Source organism: Phascolarctos cinereus, unplaced genomic scaffold (genome assembly GCF_003287225.1).
Source record: "Phascolarctos cinereus isolate Bilbo 61053 unplaced genomic scaffold, phaCin_HiC Scaffold_7;HRSCAF=346, whole genome shotgun sequence".
Taxonomy (NCBI): domain Eukaryota; kingdom Metazoa; phylum Chordata; class Mammalia; order Diprotodontia; family Phascolarctidae; genus Phascolarctos; species Phascolarctos cinereus.
In genome coordinates, this window is record NW_027556180.1 from 13,594,670 (window position 1) to 13,616,377 (window position 21,708).

At 40.4% G+C, this 21,708-nt stretch overlaps 1 protein-coding gene across 1 annotated transcript; it reads left to right on the forward strand.

Annotated features, from left to right (window-relative positions):
• The first annotated feature begins 2,447 nt into the window (after positions 1-2,447).
• P2RY1 (purinergic receptor P2Y1) lies at positions 2,448-9,227 on the forward strand. The gene has a single exon (XM_020988936.2). The coding sequence runs from the start codon at positions 3,563-3,565 to the stop codon at positions 4,655-4,657; it is 1,095 nt and encodes a 364-aa protein (XP_020844595.1). The 5' UTR covers positions 2,448-3,562; the 3' UTR covers positions 4,658-9,227.
• Positions 9,228-21,708: the final 12,481 nt, after the last annotated feature.

Sequence of the window (21,708 nt, forward strand, 5' to 3'; positions counted from 1 at the left end):
CATTTATAACTTAATGGACTTAGATAGTTGAGCAAACTCTTATTGATTCCAGTTCCTGCTGAACTCTCTATCCTGGAATTGCAATACGGCAAAATGTAAAATGTCAATGTAAAAGATTTAGAATATTAGCACTGGAAGACAGTTTGTAGATCACCCAACCTCTTCCTTTTGCAGGAGAAACTGAGGCCAGTAGTTCTGGAATGGAGGCATGGCTTAAGCATTTCATCCAAAAAGCAGCTTTTAGTTTCCTAACTCATTTTCTCAGGCTTCAGCTGAGTGCATAACAAAAGTGTTTTGGTGGCAGTAAGACCATATGCTTATATCTTCCTTTCTATATGTGTCTCTCTAATATCATACTCCGGGTCTTGTGGGTTTTTTCCTTCCTTTGTGGTAGCAAAGCTATGAGTTCTTTTTAGAACTCTTAAAAATGCTGGGTATCACTGAGCATTTCATAGCCACAAATAAACATTTATGGCATATATCTTACAGATGTTTGCTTTTTTGATTCTTTAAAATGAAAACATCCCTTATGTTCTATAACTTTAAAAATGTTTCTTTAAATTTTAGACATTACAGAAACATTTCTCAATTCCTTGAGCTATATCTCTGTATGTGTCCATTTAGGAGGAAGCCTAGCCCAGGGGAAAGACGGTGGGCCTTGGAGTCAGGAAACCTGGTATTCAAGTCATTCTCACACAGAGACTGAGTAAGATCATGGGTACCCTCAAGCAATACCCTCCAGCCTTCAAACAATCCTTGAGGACTGTAAGTTACAGCAAAGCCATCTACATCTGGTAGAAAGAAGAGATTTCTGGGATGAAATTACAGATCCGGACCACAAAAAAAAAATGTACTCATTCATACACTTCAATATCTGATCGCTTCTTCCATTTAAACTTCCTCCAACAAATTAGAAGCTACGAAATTTTGGGGGAAATGATCTTGAAAACATGGGCAATAGCTAACATATCTATATAAGACTTCAAGGTATGGGAAGCTCTTTACATATATTATCTGATTTTATCCTCACAACAACCCTGGAAAACGAGTGATATTACTGTGGTCATTTTACAGATGAGTAAACTGAGACCAAGGTAAAGTGATTTGCCCAGGGTCACAAAGCTAGTAATTCTCTGATACAAGATTCAGATTCAGTTTTTCTTGGTTTCAGCACTGACGATGATACAACCAATGGCATCAGATATTTCTTTAAAGTTATTAAGAAGGCATCAGATTTTTCCTTGAACTAATTATGAAATACTCCCATTTTCAAGGCACATGATATATAACCTGAGTCAAGGTGATTTTTTTTTTTTGCCTTTAAGTTAAGAAAATGATAAATGTCATACTTTAGAGAAAACACACCTTAATCGCTCTATTTGCCTGGGTTATCTAGAAATCAATATTTCATACACAGATACTTGCAAACCAGCTGCTCCTTCATGGGCTCTTACACAAATTTTCTTCACAGGCTCTTTCTTTCTTTCTTTCTTTCTTTCTTTCTTTCTTTCTTTCTTTCTTTCTTTCTTTCTTTCTTTCTTTCTTTGTCTTTCTTTCTTTTTGTCTTTCTTATTTCTTTTGTTAGCTTGGGATTTTGAAAGGTATTCAATTATTTAAACTGTGATTTCAGTATCAGATTCATTTAGAAATCTTTACAGAGTATAAGGCCACTAAGGGGTTAACCGAGTGATAAGGAAAATTTGTCTCGTGGATAGCTAAGAACAGAATTGAATCTTCCGGCAAAAGCCAGTGCCGAGATGGGTGAAAAGAGCCGTCTAAAGTCCTATCCGGCTCGGAAACCGGGATCGTCAGACCTTAGAAAAGAACGGTGCAGAGCCTGGTCGGGGTAGGGTAGTCCTAGCTTGGGCGTCCTCTTGAATCTGCAGATTTCTGCACTTCTCCAGGGCTAGTGGGCTTGGCTGTGGGCAATGCCAAAGCAGACTGAGAGGTATTTTTAGCCCCTATAAAAGCTTGATGCATTTTTGACTGTTGCTGTTGTCATGACCGTCTCGGTTTGGGGATCGCGTGTCCCCCTTGGGCTGAGCCAGGGGAGGCTGGGCTGGTGTCACAAAGGTTTCCTGTGTGTCAGCAAAATTCGTTTTGCCTGTGACTGTTCCTTAAGACTTGTGCAATCAGGAGCAAGCTATCTGTAGGAACAGGCGCCGGAGCCCGGGCCGCCCAACCATCAGGCGGCGGCTGGTTAGCCAAGCTGCCTCTTCCTCCGCGCCCCCAGGCCCCCACCTCCTCTTTGGAGACCCCATCCCTGCCCGCAGAGCAGCAGGAAGGGTACTCGGAGGGAGCTGAGAGAGACGACCCCCTCTGGCAAACCTCTCAGCCCGCTCGCCTCCCTGCTCATTTCTTGCTTGGGTGGCGGAGGGGAGGGAGAGCCAGGAGGCTGGGCTGGGGCTCGGCGCGGAGGGAGGGAGGGAGGGAGGGAGGTAGAAGGGGAGGGAAGAAGTCAGGGAAGGAGGAAGGGAAGGAGGCAGAAAAGAAGGAAGGGAAGGAGGCCGGGAGGCAAGGAGGCACGCCCCTCAGTTCCCCAAGGAGAGCTAACTAGGGCTCCACGGCGAACTCTGGCCCCCGGGCGCCTCCAAACTCCGCCCCCTGTTCCCTAGCTCGCTGTCTCGGTCTGTGCGTGGCTTGCTCTTCAGCTGTCTACGGCGCTGCTGCCCAGTGCCCATTGCTTGGTGCCTGGTGCCCAGCGACTCCGGCTTTGCTTCCGTGGGAAGAGCGACGGGGACTACCCCTTTTCGCCCTCAAGGGACGCAGAGAAAAGACAAGGCGGCACTTGGACCCCCCAAGCTGCCAAGGGAGATGGGGGCGAGGGCCCCAGGCCCCCCCGAAGCCGCAGCCGCCCAGCAGTGTCCCAGGTAGCAAGCAAAAGCGCGCAGAAACAAAGTTGAGCTCCCCAAAGAAAGAAGCAGCGGCTCCTCAAAGAGCCGGAGCAGCAGAGAGGGACTGAGGCGGAGGGGAAGACGCAGCCGGAGCCGGAGCGGAGCGGAGCGGCGTCAGAGACGGAGACAGAGAGGGACTGGCAGTCGGAGCCGAGCCGCGCGCAGCCGGTGGCATCCAGAGCCGCAGCGGAGCCGGGCCGGCCAGCTCCCCGGAGGCGTGCCCCCCGAGGCCCCGGGGAGCGGCCGCTTGGGACGGGCTAGTGCGGGCGCACTGTCTGCCGGCGCCGTCAGGGCGTCCTTCCCCACGAATGCCAAGGGCAGGCTAGGGGGCCCCGCTGTGCCCGCTGCGCCCGCTTGGGCAGTCGGCCCTACCGCCGCCGCCGCCGCGCCTTCACCAGCACCAGGAAGCAGCTGGCCCGGTGCCCGGCGCGAGGCGGAGGAGTCTGGGACGGGCGAGCCCGATGGGAAGGCGCGGCCGTGCGTCTGGAGAGCCCGGTGCGGCCCATGAGGGCGAGCGAGCCCCCTACGCCCCCTTCACCCTTGCCCTCTCGCTCCCCTTGCCCTCCTCCTGCGCTGCTCCCCCGCGCCAGTTCTGCCTCTGGGCAGATGCTCCTCCCTGGCTCTTTCTTGCCGCCGCTGCTCCCTTGGCCTCGTGAGTCGGCCCAGCCATGACAGACGTGCTGTGGTCAGTGCTCCCCAACGGGACTGAGGTCCCTCCCTCCCCGGGCTGGTCCTCAGGCAACGCCACGGTCACGGCCGCCAGGTGCTCGCTCACTAAGACTGGCTTCCAATTCTACTACCTGCCCGCTGTCTACATCCTGGTCTTCATCACGGGCTTCCTGGGCAACAGCGTGGCCATCTGGATGTTCGTGTTCCACATGAAGCCCTGGAGTGGCATCTCCGTGTACATGTTCAACTTGGCCTTGGCCGACTTCCTGTACGTGCTCACCCTGCCCGCGCTCATCTTCTACTATCTCAACAAGACGGACTGGATCTTCGGGGACGGCATGTGTAAGCTGCAGCGCTTCATCTTCCACGTGAACCTCTACGGCAGCATCCTTTTCCTGACCTGCATCAGCGTGCACCGCTACACCGGGGTGGTGTACCCGCTCAAGTCCCTGGGGAGGCTGAAAAAGAAGAACGCCTTCTACATCAGCGCCCTGGTGTGGGCCGTCGTGGTGGCCGGCATCGCCCCCATCCTCTTTTACTCGGGCACGGGCGTCCGCATCAACAAGACCATCACCTGCTACGACACCACCGCCGACGAGTACCTGCGAAGCTATTTCATCTACAGCATGTGCACCACCGTGGTGATGTTCTGCATCCCCTTCGTGGTCATCCTGGGCTGCTACGGGCTCATCGTGAAGGCGCTCATCTCCAATGACCTGGACAACTCGCCCCTTCGGAGGAAGTCCATTTACCTGGTGATCATCGTGCTGACTGTTTTTGCAGTGTCTTATCTTCCCTTCCACGTGATGAAAACGTTAAACCTGAGAGCCAGGCTGGATTTTCAGACTCCAGGAATGTGTGCCTTCAACGACAGGGTGTACGCCACTTACCAGGTGACTAGGGGGCTAGCTAGTCTCAACAGCTGCGTCGACCCCATCCTCTATTTCTTGGCGGGAGACACTTTCAGGAGAAGACTGTCAAGGGCCACCAGGAAAGCTTCGAGAAGAAGTGAGGCAAATTTGCCATCAAAAAGCGAAGATATGACCCTCAATATTTTATCAGAGTATAAGCAGAACGGAGATACGAGCTTATGAATTGCCCATACGCAAAAAAGGTTCCCAAACACCTCATTAAAAAACAAACAAGAAAACCCTATGGTGTAATGATAAACAGAGTCAGAAAAAATTGAGAGGGAGGGTCTAGGGTGGGGAAACTATACCACTTAGCAGTCAAGTACTTTTAAAAAAATCCTTTTATGAGTTTAGAAAGAATGTAAGAAATTAGAGATCAGAATATTTTGAAGCAGAGAGGGAGAGAGAGAGAGAGAGAGAGAGAGAGAGAGAGAGAGAGAGAGAGAGAGAGAGAGAGAGAGAGAGAGAGCGCCTTCCCCCTGTACTAAAGCCTTTTAGGATATTTTTAATTGGATCATGGTCACCTTCCTTAAGGTTAAATATATTAAAATATTAAATAATTCAATTTATGCCGTTTCAAAATTCTCCACTCTCAAATATACATATATGCACTCACTTTATATTTGGAATATTTTTGCATTTATAATTTCTCCTAAGATATAGGACTGTCTTAGACTTTAGGCTGTACACCTGTAGTTATTATTATAATTATTATCATATTTTACAATCAACATTAGCATCCTACTGATTCTCCACCTCCTCCAAATATTTAGGATTAGTTCAAATGAGAAAGCAATTCTTCCAATTCTTTAGGTAGAAAGTGAGCTGGCTCCTGGACTTTTTTTTGTTTTGTTTTTATGAGTGTAAGTTTCTGGCTGTCTTCAGTTGGAAGATGGCTAGAGATGTCATTGAGCTGAAAATCTTGAAAGGTGATGATTTTCTAAATCTAATTTTCAGGAAAACTTCATTATATTTTGGGTGCTAAATGTTTGATGGTGGAAATCTGTATTAATTGTCATTGTATAAAGTACCAGATTTAAATAATGATAGCACATAGGTTTTGTTTCATATGAAAGCTTAAGGTCTTGGGATGTTTGAAATCTCCTTAAGTAAACATGCTGTTTATTGGCAATGTTGCTGTTTAATGCTGTAGGGGGTTTGTTTTCCTGGATGAATACGTATCCACATCTGCAAAAACATTAAAAAAAAAAAGCTGCTCTGAACTGATGATTTACAGAGCAAACTGACTGAAGTTGAATGCACAAGTTAAGGCAAAGTGGATCTGGGCACAGTTAGTGTTTGAGAGTGATTGGCAGCCTTCCAAAATCTGCAAGCTTCAGATATTAAAAAAAAAAAGAAATGAAGCCATGAGACTAAAACTTAATTATTGTCATATAGGGCTGTAACAAAAGTGCTGGTAAAAGGGACCTTTGTATATTATCCTGAAACATCTGGAACAGTAGGTAAAAAGGCATAAATTATAGACTATCTTAAAATTTTGTGAATTCCGTTTATAGAATGACAGAGCATGATCTGGCCTCACTGGTCCTCATTTTTTAAAATGGGAGAGAAAATATTGTATTTAAATACTTGAGGATATCCCTTGATAGTATGGCAAAGCAAGTTAAATGATTAATCATAGAAATACTCTTTTTTTTAACTACTTCACTTTAAAGAGATGGCTAGTGGGGAAGGGTGACATTTGTATTACAGGTTTCCTCTGGGCATTAACGTGTCAAATGTTTCAGACTTCTCTAATAATGCTCATTCTGTGTTTTAACACGTTTTGAATTCCCACTCAGTCCCAGCCCTATAATATATTTTTCCACTACAGCTGAACTGCATTATACAAACTCAGAGGTGAATACACATCCCCCAAGGATAGTTTAATAAATTTAATTTGCAGAGTGAAAATGAACAATTTTCTCTAATGCGTAGATTTCAAGCAGAGGCTGATGTGGTCATCAGTCATTGTATTCTTGAGGGTATGGAGCATGGGGTTGGATCTAGAGGTAAACATGTGGGACACAGAGTGAATCAATGCTGTATTTGAGCCATTGAATAACTTTTCAGAGCTGGGAGGACCCTTTGAGGTCAACTAGTCCAAACCTCTCACCTCACCGCCAGAGAGGAAAGGTGACTCTCTTGGTTTGAAGGTTTGTCAAACTCTTCCATGTGTCATCTGTCATCATCTATTTCTAGTTTTACATGGGGAAAACAAGTCACCAAAATGCACATAGCAAATCAGATATGGGTGAAATGGAAATAAACATAGTGATGTTTCAAACCTCAGTAGATATTTGCTAAGTATCTTACAGCTGCAAATTGAGAGATTATTCCTATAATTCAAGGCAGGAGAACAGAACATAAAACACAAACTATTTAATGTCTATTTAACCTAGTGAATACTGAAGTCTAGTGTTATCTGTAGCAACATTAAATATCCCAGTGACAAAAAAAAAAAGGTCCATGTCTGGCCCAATAAGTGATGTGTCTCTAGTAGCCCAATTCTTGCATTTCCTTTAGTGTCTTTTTAGATCACAGGGTGTGCAGGCCTGTGCATCAGGCTGCTCTCCGTGCTAGCCTAATCCTACTGAAGGTATCAACCCTGCATTATTTCAGGTCCTAGAGACCTTCCTTTCAGAGTATTGTGGAGATGGTAATGGGAGTTGGGGGGGGGGGTGAATAGAAGTATCCTTTTACTATTTGGAATGTTTCTTTCAGTTTCCTACTTTATACCTCTCATAAGAGACCATAATATCATGTAAGGAATCATGAAACCATGCCAAAAATAACAAAAATGCCCCCATGGCCCAGCAGGGATCTCTGGGAGCTGTGTCCACCCAGTTTGAAATAAACTGGGGATCAGGTTGAAGTGATAGATTCCTTTGGCTGCAGCAGGGCCTCACAAACCTCCCAAAGGCTGAAAGGACAATTCAAGGGACCTGATGATGTAAGGTCTTAAATTTTGAGTGTGGCAACATGTAAGTGTTGAGACAAGTGAATTTGTTAATGTACTATAATTTATCAGTTTACTCAAGTACTCAAAAGTGATGTAAAGTTCTGAACCCAGATGTTTCTTAGGACCTGAGTAGTCCTTGCTGAAAACTTGCCGAATCTATTTGCTCCCTGACCTGAATGGGAAATAAATTGAGAAGACTTGGAGTGTGAGGATTTCTAAATTCTAATCCTGCTTTGCCAGTCAGCTAATCCCCTGGTGAGTTCAAATTCTACAACCCATCTTTCCCCTCGTTGTTAAAAGGGAAATGGAATAACTCCTCTGTCACAAGAACGTTTAAGAGTCTGAAAGATGCTAAAACACATCCAATATGCCACTATTGTTTTCCAGAACTACTCAATTTCAGGCACTGGTTTAGCATTCCTATTTGGATTTCAACTGTGATGTGGAAATATGCCCAGGAAATCTGTTGAAACTACTAACTTTCCTCCTGTAGGATACTAAACTGTCTTTGGCTACAAAGGATTTCATTAATAATGAGGGCTGGAATTGCACCAACAGTAAAGGCTGAAAGTTTGATACTAGTTGTCAAATCTGACTCATCCATTATGTCACAAAGCTTAAACTGTCTGGTCACCTTAAAGACAATTACCAGATTATTTATTGATAAAGCAACTGCAGTCCATTAATTGTACAGATAGGATTGAAAACTTTCCCTGGAAGAGCATTTTCTTTTTTGATCCAGAACACTGATGTGAATTTTATTTATTAAAATGTATATCCTCGGCATAACAGATTGCTGTATTTGGAATCTATAATATATGAGGCATGGTGAAAATATGAATAGAAACTTCATATATCTCTTTGCTTTTCAAACATCAGTATCTTGAAGTACTGAATTCTCTTTCTATCATTCTTTTTGTGAAATTATGATAATCTCTAAAAGTCCACTTTGTGAAGCTCGATGTGAAATTTTCCATAATAATGTATTCGCATGCTCGCCTTTTAAAATTGGATTTCTGATTTTATATATCAAAAGTCAATTTTGTGTCAAGTGAATATAGGATCATACAGCAAACAGAAAAGATTTTAGTTTTACTGGGTCTATAGGGTATATATTTTGTGAGGTTTTGAAGTAAAATTTATACAACCATTGTAAAGAAATGCATGAAATCCATTGGTGACCACTATTTTTAAAATGCAACAGGGTTGACCTATATTCAAAGCAGAACCAAATCGTTGTGCTTTAACAAAACTGGTGGAGAGGCATTATAGATGCAGCCTCGGAGTTTAAAGAGAGATTTGGGAAAATGGGGAAAAAGATAGGAGAATGCAGCTGCTATAGTCCCCTGCTGCTCCAATTAACTCTATTCACATTTTGCCTTAGATGGCTTCTGCTCTCTATTTCTTCATCTAGTCAAATAGCCTGCACTTGGTACTCTTCTCAGACATAATGTTTCTCACAGCTTAAGTATCTTCACAACAGATGCAATCTTCTGTTCCTCTTATGCATCTATGTTCAATTGCCCCGCTTGAGCCTTCATTTTAGATGTAAGCACTTTCCAGAGTGAAAATTGCATGACATGGCTGCTGAATTCTGTTACAACTTTGAATTTCTGTTATTACTTTATAATATATAGCATTGCCAGTTATCATGAAGGGAAAGTGCATGAGTTCCATGTTTAATGTTATGTGCATTTGGATTGGTGTATTTCAGTGCTCCTGTGAAAATGTTTATTTTTATATTATCTGTGATGTAATATTGTTGATTAAACCAGGTTTATTTGTGATGAATCGTGCCATTTGATTTGCTTTTGGAAAGAGTTTTACTTGGTATTTGAGAATTTTTTTCCAGGTTCATCTAAAAACCATCAGGCTAGAGAAAAAAAGACTCTCAGTCATGCGTAAATGTCATGAATTACAGGTTCTCCATTTTCTATAGGGCATCATATCATTTGCATACCAGGTGTTTGTGATAACTTCTGAAAATAGTGTTTGTATTATTGCTGTTGTTATTTTCAGTGTTAGGCATGGCACTCAAGTCCTTGATCATTTTGCAGTGGCAATAGAATTTCAGTACAGCCATGGGTTATTAGGATCATACCTACGATAGATATCTAAACCTGAAAATAACCCAATCAAATGATGAAATGTTACTTTGTGGCTCTGAAGAGTCTTATAGTGTTTTGACACTCAGAGCTTGCCTAGGCTTTAATGGGCATTGTTTTAAAGGCTTGCAGAGAAAGTTCAGTTAATCGAACACATACCTTAAGGTTGTAGGCTTTAGAGCTTCGAGACCTGGGAGGATATCTAATCTGCTTCCTACCTGAAAAATAAGGCCAGGACACAGGCTAGATGGCTCAGTGGATAGAGCACCGGCCCTGGAGTCAAAAGGACCTGAGTTCAAATCCAGCCTCAAGACACTTACTAGTTCTGTAACCCTGGGCAAGTCACAACCCCAATTGCCGTGCAGAGAGAGAGAAATCTGAACGGCAGAAAAGTGAAGCAGAGCTTTTTTTTTTTAACCCACACTCTCAGATTCCAAAATCTAACACTCAATCTTTACCGAAGCTCACTTCTTAGCAGAGGAGTTCTTCACATTTTTTGTGTGTTGCACCCCTTTGGCAGCCGGCTGAAGCCTATGGACCCCTTTTCAGAATCATGTGCTTTAAAAAAAATTTTTTTTGAAGGAATTGCTCAATTTCACTTAAAGGTTGGTGAAAATAAGCATGCCTTTTTATCCCAGTGAAGTTCCCAGACCTTCAGAAATCTATGCATAAGGATCATGTTCCCCAGGTTAAAATTCCCTACTTTAGAGAACTGATTTTCTGAACTGATAAAGCCTTTAGGTATTGTCTAGCCAGCCTCCTTTATTTTATATATGAAGAAACCAAAGCTGAGAAAAATTAATTGATTTGCTTAGGTCACACAGATAGTAAGTAAGTAGCACCCGCCCTTTTAAACACAGGTCCTTAGCCTCTAGCACTAGCCCTCTTTCTATCTTATCAAGCATGATCTATCAAAAGCTATAAAAGCTAAGCTAGAGTGAAGAGGCTGATTAAGACACGTGTTTTAATCTATTAAAAGTGTGCCATTTCATTAAGTACTATTTCATTTTGCTAGGCATAGCATCATCCCTCTCTGCCTGTATTGCTAGGTTTGTGAATAGCTCTGCCCGCCAAACGACACCAGCTGGTAGCTAACCTGTGGATGAGGTCATTTGTGCCCCAGCCGGGGCTTCTGCGCACACCTGACTCATCCCGAGGACTATTAGGCTTTCTTTCCCCTAGTATAGAATACTCAACAGGGGTCTGAATTATGAGCTAAATACTGAATGCTATCTAAATAGGTACTTATGTTCTTATATACCAATTTGAATGGAAAGCTCTAAGCTTTTCCTAGCTACTTTTCTTCCACTAAAATTACTATGATGCTAATTCTTTGTTTCTTTGTTGCTTGACCATTAGACTACAATACTCTCTAGTCCAAGGACTAGGGGAAAAAATCAGTTCTTGCACAAGGTAATGATAATAATTTTTATATAAAGCTTTAGGCTTTTCCAAACGCTTTCCTCATGGCAATCATATGGTATTAGTCATAGTAGTGACAGTAGCAGTAGTAGTAATACTAGCAGCTGCAACAGCAGCAGTAGCAGTAGTGGTAATAGTAGTAGTAGTAGTAGCAGTAGCAGCAGTAGTAGTAGTGGCAGTGGCGGCAGTGGCAGTAGTAGTAACTGTCTTTATGGGCAGTTAGGTGGCATTTATGGGCAGTTAGTGGATAAAGTACAGGGCAGGGAGTCAAGAAGACTCATCTTAGTGAGTTCAAATCTGGCCTCAGACACTAGCTGCATGACCCTGGGTAAGTCACTGTTTTCCTCAGTTTCCTCATCTGTAAAATGAGTTGGAGAAGGAAATGGCAAACCACTCTTGTAACTCAGCCAAGAAAATCCCAAATGGGGTCATGAAGAGTCAGACACAATTGAAACAAAAATGTGCTAGCAACTTTACTAAGTGCTTTACAAATGTCATCTCATTTGGTGACTATTCTACAGCTTCACAACTTGGAGGGCTGCTTGGGGCACCGACAAGTTAAGGGACTTTCTCAGGGTCACTCAGCTGGTAAAATTTGGAAACAGGATTTGAACTTGGGTCTTTCTGACTCCGTGTCTGACTTTCTCTTCCAGGGTCCTCTCATCTCACTGTTACCTGAGCCTCTTTTGTTGGGGAAGAAGCAGAAACTAGGAGAGGACATTTATGAGAATAACTGCATACATCAAGTCTTTTGAGAAGACAAATGAGTCAGGATTCAATTTTTTTTTGTTGCCACCTTATCTATCAATCAGAAATCCTTTATTCTTCTCTGCTGCGGGTGCAGACGACATCAGCCATGAAGTTAGCTAACGCTTTTTTGCTCTTGTCTATTTATTCAAAGAAGGAGATGTCTGCATGGGTCTCTGGAACATCTCTTTGCTCACCCCCATTAGCCAGAGTCTTTTTTTTTTTAAAGATTGATAACATATTGCCAGTGAGGCACTGAATGGCTTTGGTGGATAAGAAGACCAGATACAGAGTCAGGAAGATGGGTTCAAGTCCTGCTTCTGAAATACACTGGCAGCATAATCCTGAGTAGGTCACAACCTCCTAGTGACAATAATAACACTTTAAGGTCATGAATTACATGGAAGTGGAAGGAGTTTTCATACTAGGGAGTTATTTACCCAGATGAAATCATGGGTCTGGATTCCCCTCCTCCCTGCAAAAAAAAATAATTACTATGGTCTTTATTTTTAGCCCAGCTACTTCCAAACTGTGCCCTATAATGAATAGAGGGTATTGCAAAAGTTTTAGCAAAATTTTAAGCTTCTTGAAACTCTTTTGGGATATCCTGTATTTTTTCAAGAGCATTTTGACTTTTTAACAGGGAATATTAATTTAGAACTGAAATGTGAAAATAGAGATCATTAAGTCAACCTAATTTTGCAGTTAAGGAAACTGAGGCACCAGGGATAAAGAGACTTGACCCTTGTCACACAATGATTAAATCTCTACTATATGCTGTTTCCTGGTATGATTAAAGGCAAACTTACTCAAGCATCTGGCTTTGGCTGCCAAGACTACCTATCAAATTCCTGAGGGCTTCAACAGCATGGTCACTCCCTGGCATTCAGGGCAGCTGGTGCCAAATGACACTCTGCAGCTTCTGGTGAAAACCAGTTTGTAACCCAGAAAGCTTTGGTGCTGCTGGTAGCAGGGCAGCCAGCCCATTGAGGGTGGGGCAAGAGGAGGCACAAGGCAGGGCTGGCAGGATGGGAGAGGGAAAAATTCATGTATTTCCTCCTCCAAATGACATGATATGCAGGTATCATCATTAATGCTCTAAGAGGGTGCTAATACAGGCTTTTTTTTTTAACTGAAAGGCATAAAATGTCCAAAACCTATTAAAATATATTTGTATGGCTCAGCCCTATTACAGAAACCATACCCCACATGTGCAACCTCCAAAGACACAAAATCAGAACTCTAACAACATCCTGGACTATCTAATTTAGAAGAAAATGAGGAAGTTGAACAAAAATAAAGCTTTTCCCAGGCATGCTAGTCTTTGGAAACAATATAAATGTTGAAAGAACCAGGGCTCGATAACATTTTTGTTTTAAAACCATTCTTAAAACAATCAGAAAGACAAAGTATACATAATTCAGGTATGTGTATATATCTTTGTTTTTGTCAGAAGATGCAATTCAGATATTACCAGGGCATTAATAAAGGACAGTTTTGAGCAGTGACAACCCTGGGGTACAACTGTGGAAAAGCAATGGGATTGAAGAGCAAACTTCCATATTCTTCTCATAGCTTCACAAGTCAATGCGCATTTATTATGGTGAATATTTCTGTTCAAGAGTGGCAATGTAGTAGAATGTAGGGACTCACACTTTTTTATGTCTTAGACCCCTTTGGCAGTCTGGTAAGGCCTATGCATCCCCTCTCCAAATACAGAGGATTACAAAGGAAAACAATTATATTGAAATAGGCATCAAAATAGCATTAAAAACCAAGTCCATTGGTCCCAGGTTAAGAATCCTCCACATAAAGGTTTGATGTCTCTCCTTGTAAACACAATAGCTGTGTGACCCTGGGCAAGTCACCTAACATCTCAGTACTCTAGGTAGCTCAGCACCACTATAAGTTTCAGAGAAAAATACCAATCTGCACAGGTGGGTGTGGGGGGGTGGGGGTGGAGGGTGGGTTCCTCACTTGGAACTTATCTAAATCAATGAAAATCACACATTTGGTCCCTATTCCCACCTAAGGACAAGCATTGTCCTAGGTGCTGGGGGAAAAAAAGACAAAAAATGAAAACTAGTCCCTGTCCTTGGGAGATACAAAATATAAAGTAATTTCAGAGGAATAGAGAGCTAACATAGAGAAATCCGGAAAGATTTCCTGTAGACATGGCACCTGGGCTGAGCCTTGAAGGAACTCAGGATTGGAAGAGGCACAGGTGAGGATGGAATACACTCCAGTCTGAGTGTATGTTGAGAGGATGGGGGTGGGGGATGGGAGCAGCCTTTCCAAATCTATGAAAGTAAGGAATGGAATGGCAAATTTAGGGACAGAGATATAAGCTAATTTATCTGGAAAGCAGGATATTTGAAGGACAGTGAAAATTAGTCTGGAAAGACAGCTTGTGCAGAGAATTAATGTCAGTCTTAGGGAGCTGTATTTTATCCTAGAAACAATAGGGAGGCAATGAAGATTCTTGAGCAGGGAAATAAGAAAAATGGTAAAACAAACAAATGAATAAATGAATGAATGAATAAAACCTATGCTGTGGTGAAATCATTTTTAGCAGCTGCAAATAGGATGAATTGGAGAGGAAAGAGAGTAGAACTTGGGGGACCAATGAAGAGGCTATATCTATAATTAAGGCAAGGAATGATGAGAGCCTCAACTAAGGTGGTTGCTATGTGAACGGAGAGATGAAGAGGCATAAAGGGGATAGCAGTTTGTGGAAGTGGATTCCAAACTGATAACTGATTGGATGTTGGGTAGTGGCAAGGGTGAGTAGTAGAGATCGACCCTGAGGTTCTGAGCCTGAGGGACAGGAAGGATGGTAGCACCATCGACAGAAACAGGGAATGCTCTTCCCAATATAATTTAATATTGCTTTTCATTTTTTGGAGTTCTTTTTCTCAAGCTCAATTTATATATTAGCAAGTCTCAGCATCCATTTTCTTCTATTAATGATGATCATTCTCTGCACAGGCAGCATGGACGTAGAATGAGGAGACCGAAGTTTGGCTCTAGTCTGACACTTTCTAGCAATGAGACCATGGGAAAGTCACATAACTTCTCCCTGTTCCTGTTTCCTTTTCTAGAAATGGAAATAATGCCACTTCTGCAACCTACCTCATCAGGTTATTTTGAGGAAACAATGCAGTTAACTTTGAAGTACTAAATAACAGCTTTAAAACTATTGGCATTTATCTGATGTTTTAAGGTTTGCAAAGAGTTTCACAAATACCTCGTTTTATATTCACAACAACTCTGAAATATATGTGCTATTTTTAATCCCCATTTTACACATGAGGAAACTGAGATGCAGAGTAGTTAAGTGATCTGGCCAGGGCCACACACATAGCTAGCAAGAGTTTGAGGCTGGATTTGAACTCAAGTCTTCCTGATTCCAGGGTCAGTGCTCTATCCACACACTACCCAGCTGCCTTTATATTAAAATAAAAAGTCTTATGATGCGCATCATTTGCCTCGCATTTTTAGGGTCGTGCTTTTTTCCTTTTCCCTGTGGAAGTCTCAGCACCCATTTTCTTCTATTAGTGATGATTGTTCTCTGCGCAGGCAGCATGGACATCGAATCTCCCATGGAGATTCTTTCACGTAGATTACTCAGGTTTCCCAGAGATTGTCTTAGATGAGGACGCATCCACATTTTGCTCCCTACTTTTGTTGCTCCTTTTCTAAGTACATGATTTTCAGGTGGAAAAGAACCAAACTTTGAAATAAATCAGTTTCCATGGCTATAAACTCAACTATCTCACCAGTCATTCAGTCAGATTAAAAAAAAAGTTATTTCCTTGGCATTTTCATAGATTCTGCAATGGATAGAAAGAATCAAAATAAAAGCAGCAAATGCTTGTCCTTGCCTTTAAAAGCAGTCACAGCCTTCTTTTGGTAAAAAGCTACAAGGTTTTGGTCTAAGCCACTGGGTTTGTTTGCTTCTCTATATTGTGTACTCATTCTGTTCTCTTCAGGTATTGCCCCATTTTAAAATCAGTACCAAAGAGTTTTGAGAACTACTGCTTTGCAGTACAGGATGAGATCTGGTCCTGAGACGTCCCCTTCCTTCCCACTTTTTTCCATTATATTCCTAGAGATTCTTGACCTTTTGTGTCACCAGATAAATTTTGTAACTTTTTCCTAGCTCTATAAAATGATCATTTGGCATTTTTACCAGCATGGCACCAAATAAGTAGATTAATTTAGGGAATGTTATCATTGCAATTAAATTTCTGCTTGCCTCCCCATGAGAAATTAATATTTCTCCAACCATTATTTCGATAAGGAATGTTTTGTAGTTATAGTCATATAGTTCTTGTGTGTGTCTTGAGAAGGAGATTCTAAATATTTGTGTGGGGCACGGCTAGGTGGTTCAGTGGAGTGCTGGGCCTGAAGTCAGGAAGACTCATTTTCCTGAGTTCAAACCTGGTCTCAAATACTTACTAGTTGTGTGACACTGGGCAAGTCATTTAACCCTGTTTGCCTTAGTTCCTTACTCATAAAATGAGCTGGAGAAGGAAATGACTAGTATCTTAGCTCAGAAAACTCCAAATGAGGTCATGAAGAGCCAGGTATGACTGAAACAACTGAGCAAGATTTTTTTTTTTTTGCGTTTGGTTTTTAGTTCAAAGGGATTTTCTTTTTATATCTGTTCATGCTAGATTTTATTGGCATTATACAGAAATAGGGATGATTTATAAGGATTAGTTTTATATCCTCCAAATTTTCTGTAAGTATTAATTGCTTTAATTCATTTTAGTTGACTCTCTAGGGTTATTTAAGTATAACATTATATCATCTGCAAAGGACAACCATTTTGTTTCTTTTTTTAAACAACGCTTATTGCTTCAATTACATTTTCTTCTGTTGTTATAGTTAGCATTTCTAGCACTATATGAAATAGAAGTGGTGGCCATGGATATCTTTGATTCATCTCAATTCTATTGAAGAGGATTCTTGTTGATCCCCATTACACATACTACTGGCCCTTGGTTTTAGCCCCATACTATTTACTATGTAAATAAAAAGTCTTTTATTCCTATGTTTTCTAGTATTTTTTTAAACACTAATGGGGCTATCTTTTATCAAAAACTTTTTTTTTGCAGGTACTGATGTGATCATACTTTTTTTTTGCTCTTGTTATAATATGGTCATTTATGTTTATAATTTTACTAATATTAAACCAACTCTGCATTCCTATTATAAATCCTACCTACTCATGATCATCAGAGCTATTAATCTATGGTTTCTTTCTCTGTATTAACTCTTTCTGGTTTAAGTATCATGATCATATTTGTACTATAAAAGGAATTTGGTAGGTTCCATTCTTTGGCCATTTTTTTTTAAAAAAACAGTTTGTGTGATATTGAAATTGATTGTGTTTAGAATATTCAATAGAATGCATTTATGGATACATCTGGTCTGAGGTTATTTTTCTTTGACAATTTATTCATGGATGGTTTGATTTATTTTTCTGAGATTGGGCTATTTAAATTATCTATTTCTTATTCGGTTAATCTGGGCATCTCATATATTTTCATATTCTCCTGGATACAAAAGGCTACATCATAAACAAATTAAGAGAAATAGAAGAAATTACCTGTCAGATCTATGGAGAGATGAAAAGTTCATGACAAAACAAAGAATAGAGATGATCATATAATACAAAGTGACCAATTTTGATTAAACTGATAAATTGATAAAGTTTTAAAGGCTGTGCAGAAACAAATCCAAATGAAGCCAAGTTTAGAAGGCAAACAGTTAACTAGGAAAAACAAATCTTCGCGACAAGTTTCTCTGACAAAGTTCTCATTTCCAAGATATATAAGGAACTGATTCAAATTTATAGGAATAAAAATAATTCTCCAATTGACACTTTCAAAAGATATGAGCTAGTAGTTCTTAAGGGGAGAAACTCAACTTCTTTGTAGGGATATGAAAAAGTTCCAAATCACAATTAATTAGAATAATAAAATTCAAACAACTCTGAGATCCCACATCACACCAATAAATTGGCAAAGTTGACAGAAAAAGGCAATACAAATGTTGAAAGGGCTGTGGGAAAATTGGCAGGCACATTGGTGCACAGCTGGTGCAGATGTGAATTGATCCGGACGTTCTTGAAAGTAATTTGGAATTATGTCTCCAAAGTTACTAAACCATGCATCCCCTTTGACACAGTGATACCACTCCTAGGTCTATACTCCAAAAAGATGAGAGAAGAAAAGGTCCTATTTGTACACAAATATTGATAGCAGCTATTTTTATGGTCACAAAGAACTAAAAACTAAAGAGTTGCCCATCTATTGGGAATGGCTTAACCAATGTTATATGGATATTATGGAATGTTGTTATGCTCTAAGAAATTACAGAAAAGATAGTTTCCCAGAGATGTTAAAAAGCATATATGAACTGAAGCTAAATGAAGCAAGCAGAATCAAGAGAGAAACGTATACACTAACATCAACATTATAAAAACCAAGAATTCTGAATGATTTCAGAACTTTCATTAACAGCAATGATCAACCATGATTCCAGGGGGCTGATGGGGAATAATGCTACCCATGTTATGACAGAGGGATTATGGATTAATGTGCAGACTGAGACATATTTTTGAAAATGACCAATGCAGGCATTTGTTTTGCTTGACTCTGTTTATAGGATACGAGAGGTGTTTTTTTTCTTTTTCTTTCTTCCTTCAAGTGAGTAGAGGGAAGTAAGAGGGAAGAAGAAATTAAATACTTGACAATTGAAAGGACTTTAAAATATATTTTAAAAATAAAAAACTTATGGTCTAATTTGAATCCTTGATAGCAGTAAAAATATAAATCAATTCAAGATCTCCAATGTGTGGTCATCCAGATTTTCCTTGACCATCCCCAGTAACCTGGAGCTGGACTTCAGAAGGAAGACATTACCATCTTTAGATAACTATAACTATTAGAATATTCTTCCTTGAATTGATCTAATATTTTCCCCTTCAGTAACTGCTGCCAATTGTTAGACTCAGTCATATTCTTTAGAAATACTAGGAAGGCATCTAACTCTACATGTAACCGTTCATATTTTTAAGATGGAGGTGGGAGGAAGAAAAAAATGGGAAAAAGAAGGAAATTTACCTAACTTGTATATTTGGAGAGTAGCAAGTTGTACATGGCAAATTTATAGTTTCATGTGAAATCGTCTCTTTTATTGTGCTGTTCTGGAAATGCTTGCTTTGTTCTGTGAATCAAAAATCAAACAAATTTGTAATGCACACAAAAGGATTGTAGTACATAGTAGATGCTTAAGAAATGTTTCTTTCTGGGAGAACAAGGAATAGTTTACCTGCCAGATCTATGGAGAACAGAAGAATTCATGACCAAACAGGAGATAGAGAACATCATGAAAAGCAAAATGCATAATTTTGATTACATTAAAGTGAAAAGTTGTGCGCTAAAAAAAGCCAATGCAACTAAGATTAGAATGAAGGTTGAAAATTGGGAAAGAATTTTTACAACCAGTGTCTCTGACAAAGACCTCATTTCTAAAATATATAGAGAATTAAGACAAATTTATAAGAACACAAGCCATTCCCCAATTGATAAATGGTCAAAGGATATGAACAGACAGTTGTCAGATGAAGAAATTAAAGCCATCTATAGTCATATGAAAAAATATTCTAAATCGTTATTGATGAGAGAAATGAAAATCAAAACAACTCTGAGGTACCACATCACACCTATCAGATTGGCCAACATGACAAAACAGGAAAATGATAAATGTTGGAGAAGATGTGGGAAAATTGGAACACTCGTACATTGTTGGTGCAGTTGTGAAATGATCCAACCATTTTGGAAAACAATTTGGAACTATGCCCAAAGGACTACAAAAATGTGCATACCCTTTGATCCAGCAATAGTGCTTCTAGGGCTATATCCCAAAGAGATCAAACAAATGGGAAAAGGACCCACATGTACAAAAATATTCATAGAAGCTCTTTTTGTGGTGGCAAAGAATTGGAAATTGAGAGGATGCCCATCCATTGGGGAATGGCTGAGCAAGTTGTGGTATATGAATGTAATGGAATACTATTGTGCTGTAAGAAATGATGAACAGGCTGACTTCAGAAAAACCTGGAAAGACTTATATGGTCTGATGCTGAGTGAAGTGAGCAGAACCAGGAGGACTTTGCACACAATAACAGCCATGTTATTCAATGACTAATATTGTTAAACTGAACCCTTCTCAGCATTACAAGGATCTAAGACATCTCCAGAGGCCTCAAGATGGAAAATGCTGTCCACATCCAAAGAAAGAACTACAGAAGTCGAATCTCTGTCACTTATTCTTACCTTCTGTTGAATTTTGTTTCATCTTTCTGATGGTTCCTCCTGTTCGTTTTAATTATTAGTTACAACTTCAGTAATGTGAAAATATATTTAATGGGATTGTAAATGCAAAACCTATATCAGATTGTGTGCCATCTTGGGGAGGGGGAGGGGAAGGAAGGGGAGAAAAATTTTCAACTCAAAAGCATATGTAAGTGATTGTTGATAAATCAAAATAAATCAATACAATTTAAAAAAGAACAAAAGAAAAAGAAAAAAAGCATAAACAGAAATGTTTCTTTCCTTCCTTCCTCCTTTCTTCAGGTTCATTTTCTTTCCATGCAGTGTTATCTTGATTCCCCTTACTTCAGATCTGTTCTTTTCACATGAGTCACACTCAAAGTCTCATTCAAAGTGTGGAGGTGACCCTGCAGAAAGGAAGACTATGACAATGGAGCTTAGGTTCCACCAAGTTTTACCAAGACGGAAAGTCTTTGAGTAAGATCCAAGTAATAGGGTGTTGGCTGCATTCTAGCCTACCTAAGCTTAGAGAAGCTTATTCCGAGAAAATTGTCGTCACTAGTCATGGCATTTTCTACTAAGACATGATGAATTTACTGTATGAATTGGCGGAGGAAGTATGTATGACTGTGAAATAAGGATGTGTTTGTAGTTTTATTGGAGTATACTTACCCTTCTGTTGCCATATTCTAGTTTTGATTGCTATTCTATCAAGGCTCCATGACACCTCTACCATATGAATTTTATGTTTAACATAAAGTGATAATAGGAAATTCAAGTAGAAATCTTTACAGGATACTCTGAAATGTCAGAGCTGGGAGAACCCTTAAAGATCATCTTGCTCCAATAACTTCATTGGGGGAATTTAATGTCCTGATGGTGAAGTGAATGGCCCCAGGCACTTGATATTTCAGTAGGTAACAGGTGAGACTGACTGAAGGCAGGATTAAGAGATGGTCCTGGTATATTAATCATGTTTATTAGCTTCATTTTAAGAATGTATTATTTCCAGGTATGGTGGTACATGCCTGCAATCCTAGCTATGGAGGAGTATACTGTTGGCAAATCTCTTAAACTCAGGAGTTCTGAGCTTCAGTGGGCTTTGCTGATTGGATGTCAATACTAAGGTCAGCATTAATATTATGAGCCCTCGAGAGTAAGAGACTACTACAATGTCCAAGGAAAAATGAACCAGCTTGGGTCAGAAAAAGCAGGTCAACCCTCTCTTGCTAACTAATAGTGGGAGTGGCCCCATGAATAGCCCCTTCTCTTCCAAGCTGGGTAAGATGGGTCTTTAAAAGTATGTATTATTGTAAGTATGTTATCAAACAAATACAGATAGAAGGAGAAAGGATTGGGGAAAAGAATAGGAGTCTTTGATCTTTAAGATTGATACTCAATACTTACCAGACACTACGAAATGGAAGATAGTCACAAGAAGACCACAGAAATCTTAAACGGGTAGAGAACAAGTCACTGTGCACAAAGGATCAATCAACATATATTTATTAAGCACCAACTATGTGCTAACACACCAAGACACTGTGCTAGATGTTGAGGACAGAAGTCCAAAAAATGAACCAGTCACTAATTATAAGGAGCTTATACCCATGGAGGAAATAGTAAGTAGACGTAGAAACACATCAACAT

Coding starts and splice junctions, on each gene's coding strand:
- P2RY1 (XM_020988936.2), top strand. CDS start 3,563: ATGACAGACGTGCTGTGGTCAGTGCTCCCCAACGGGACTGAGGTCCCT.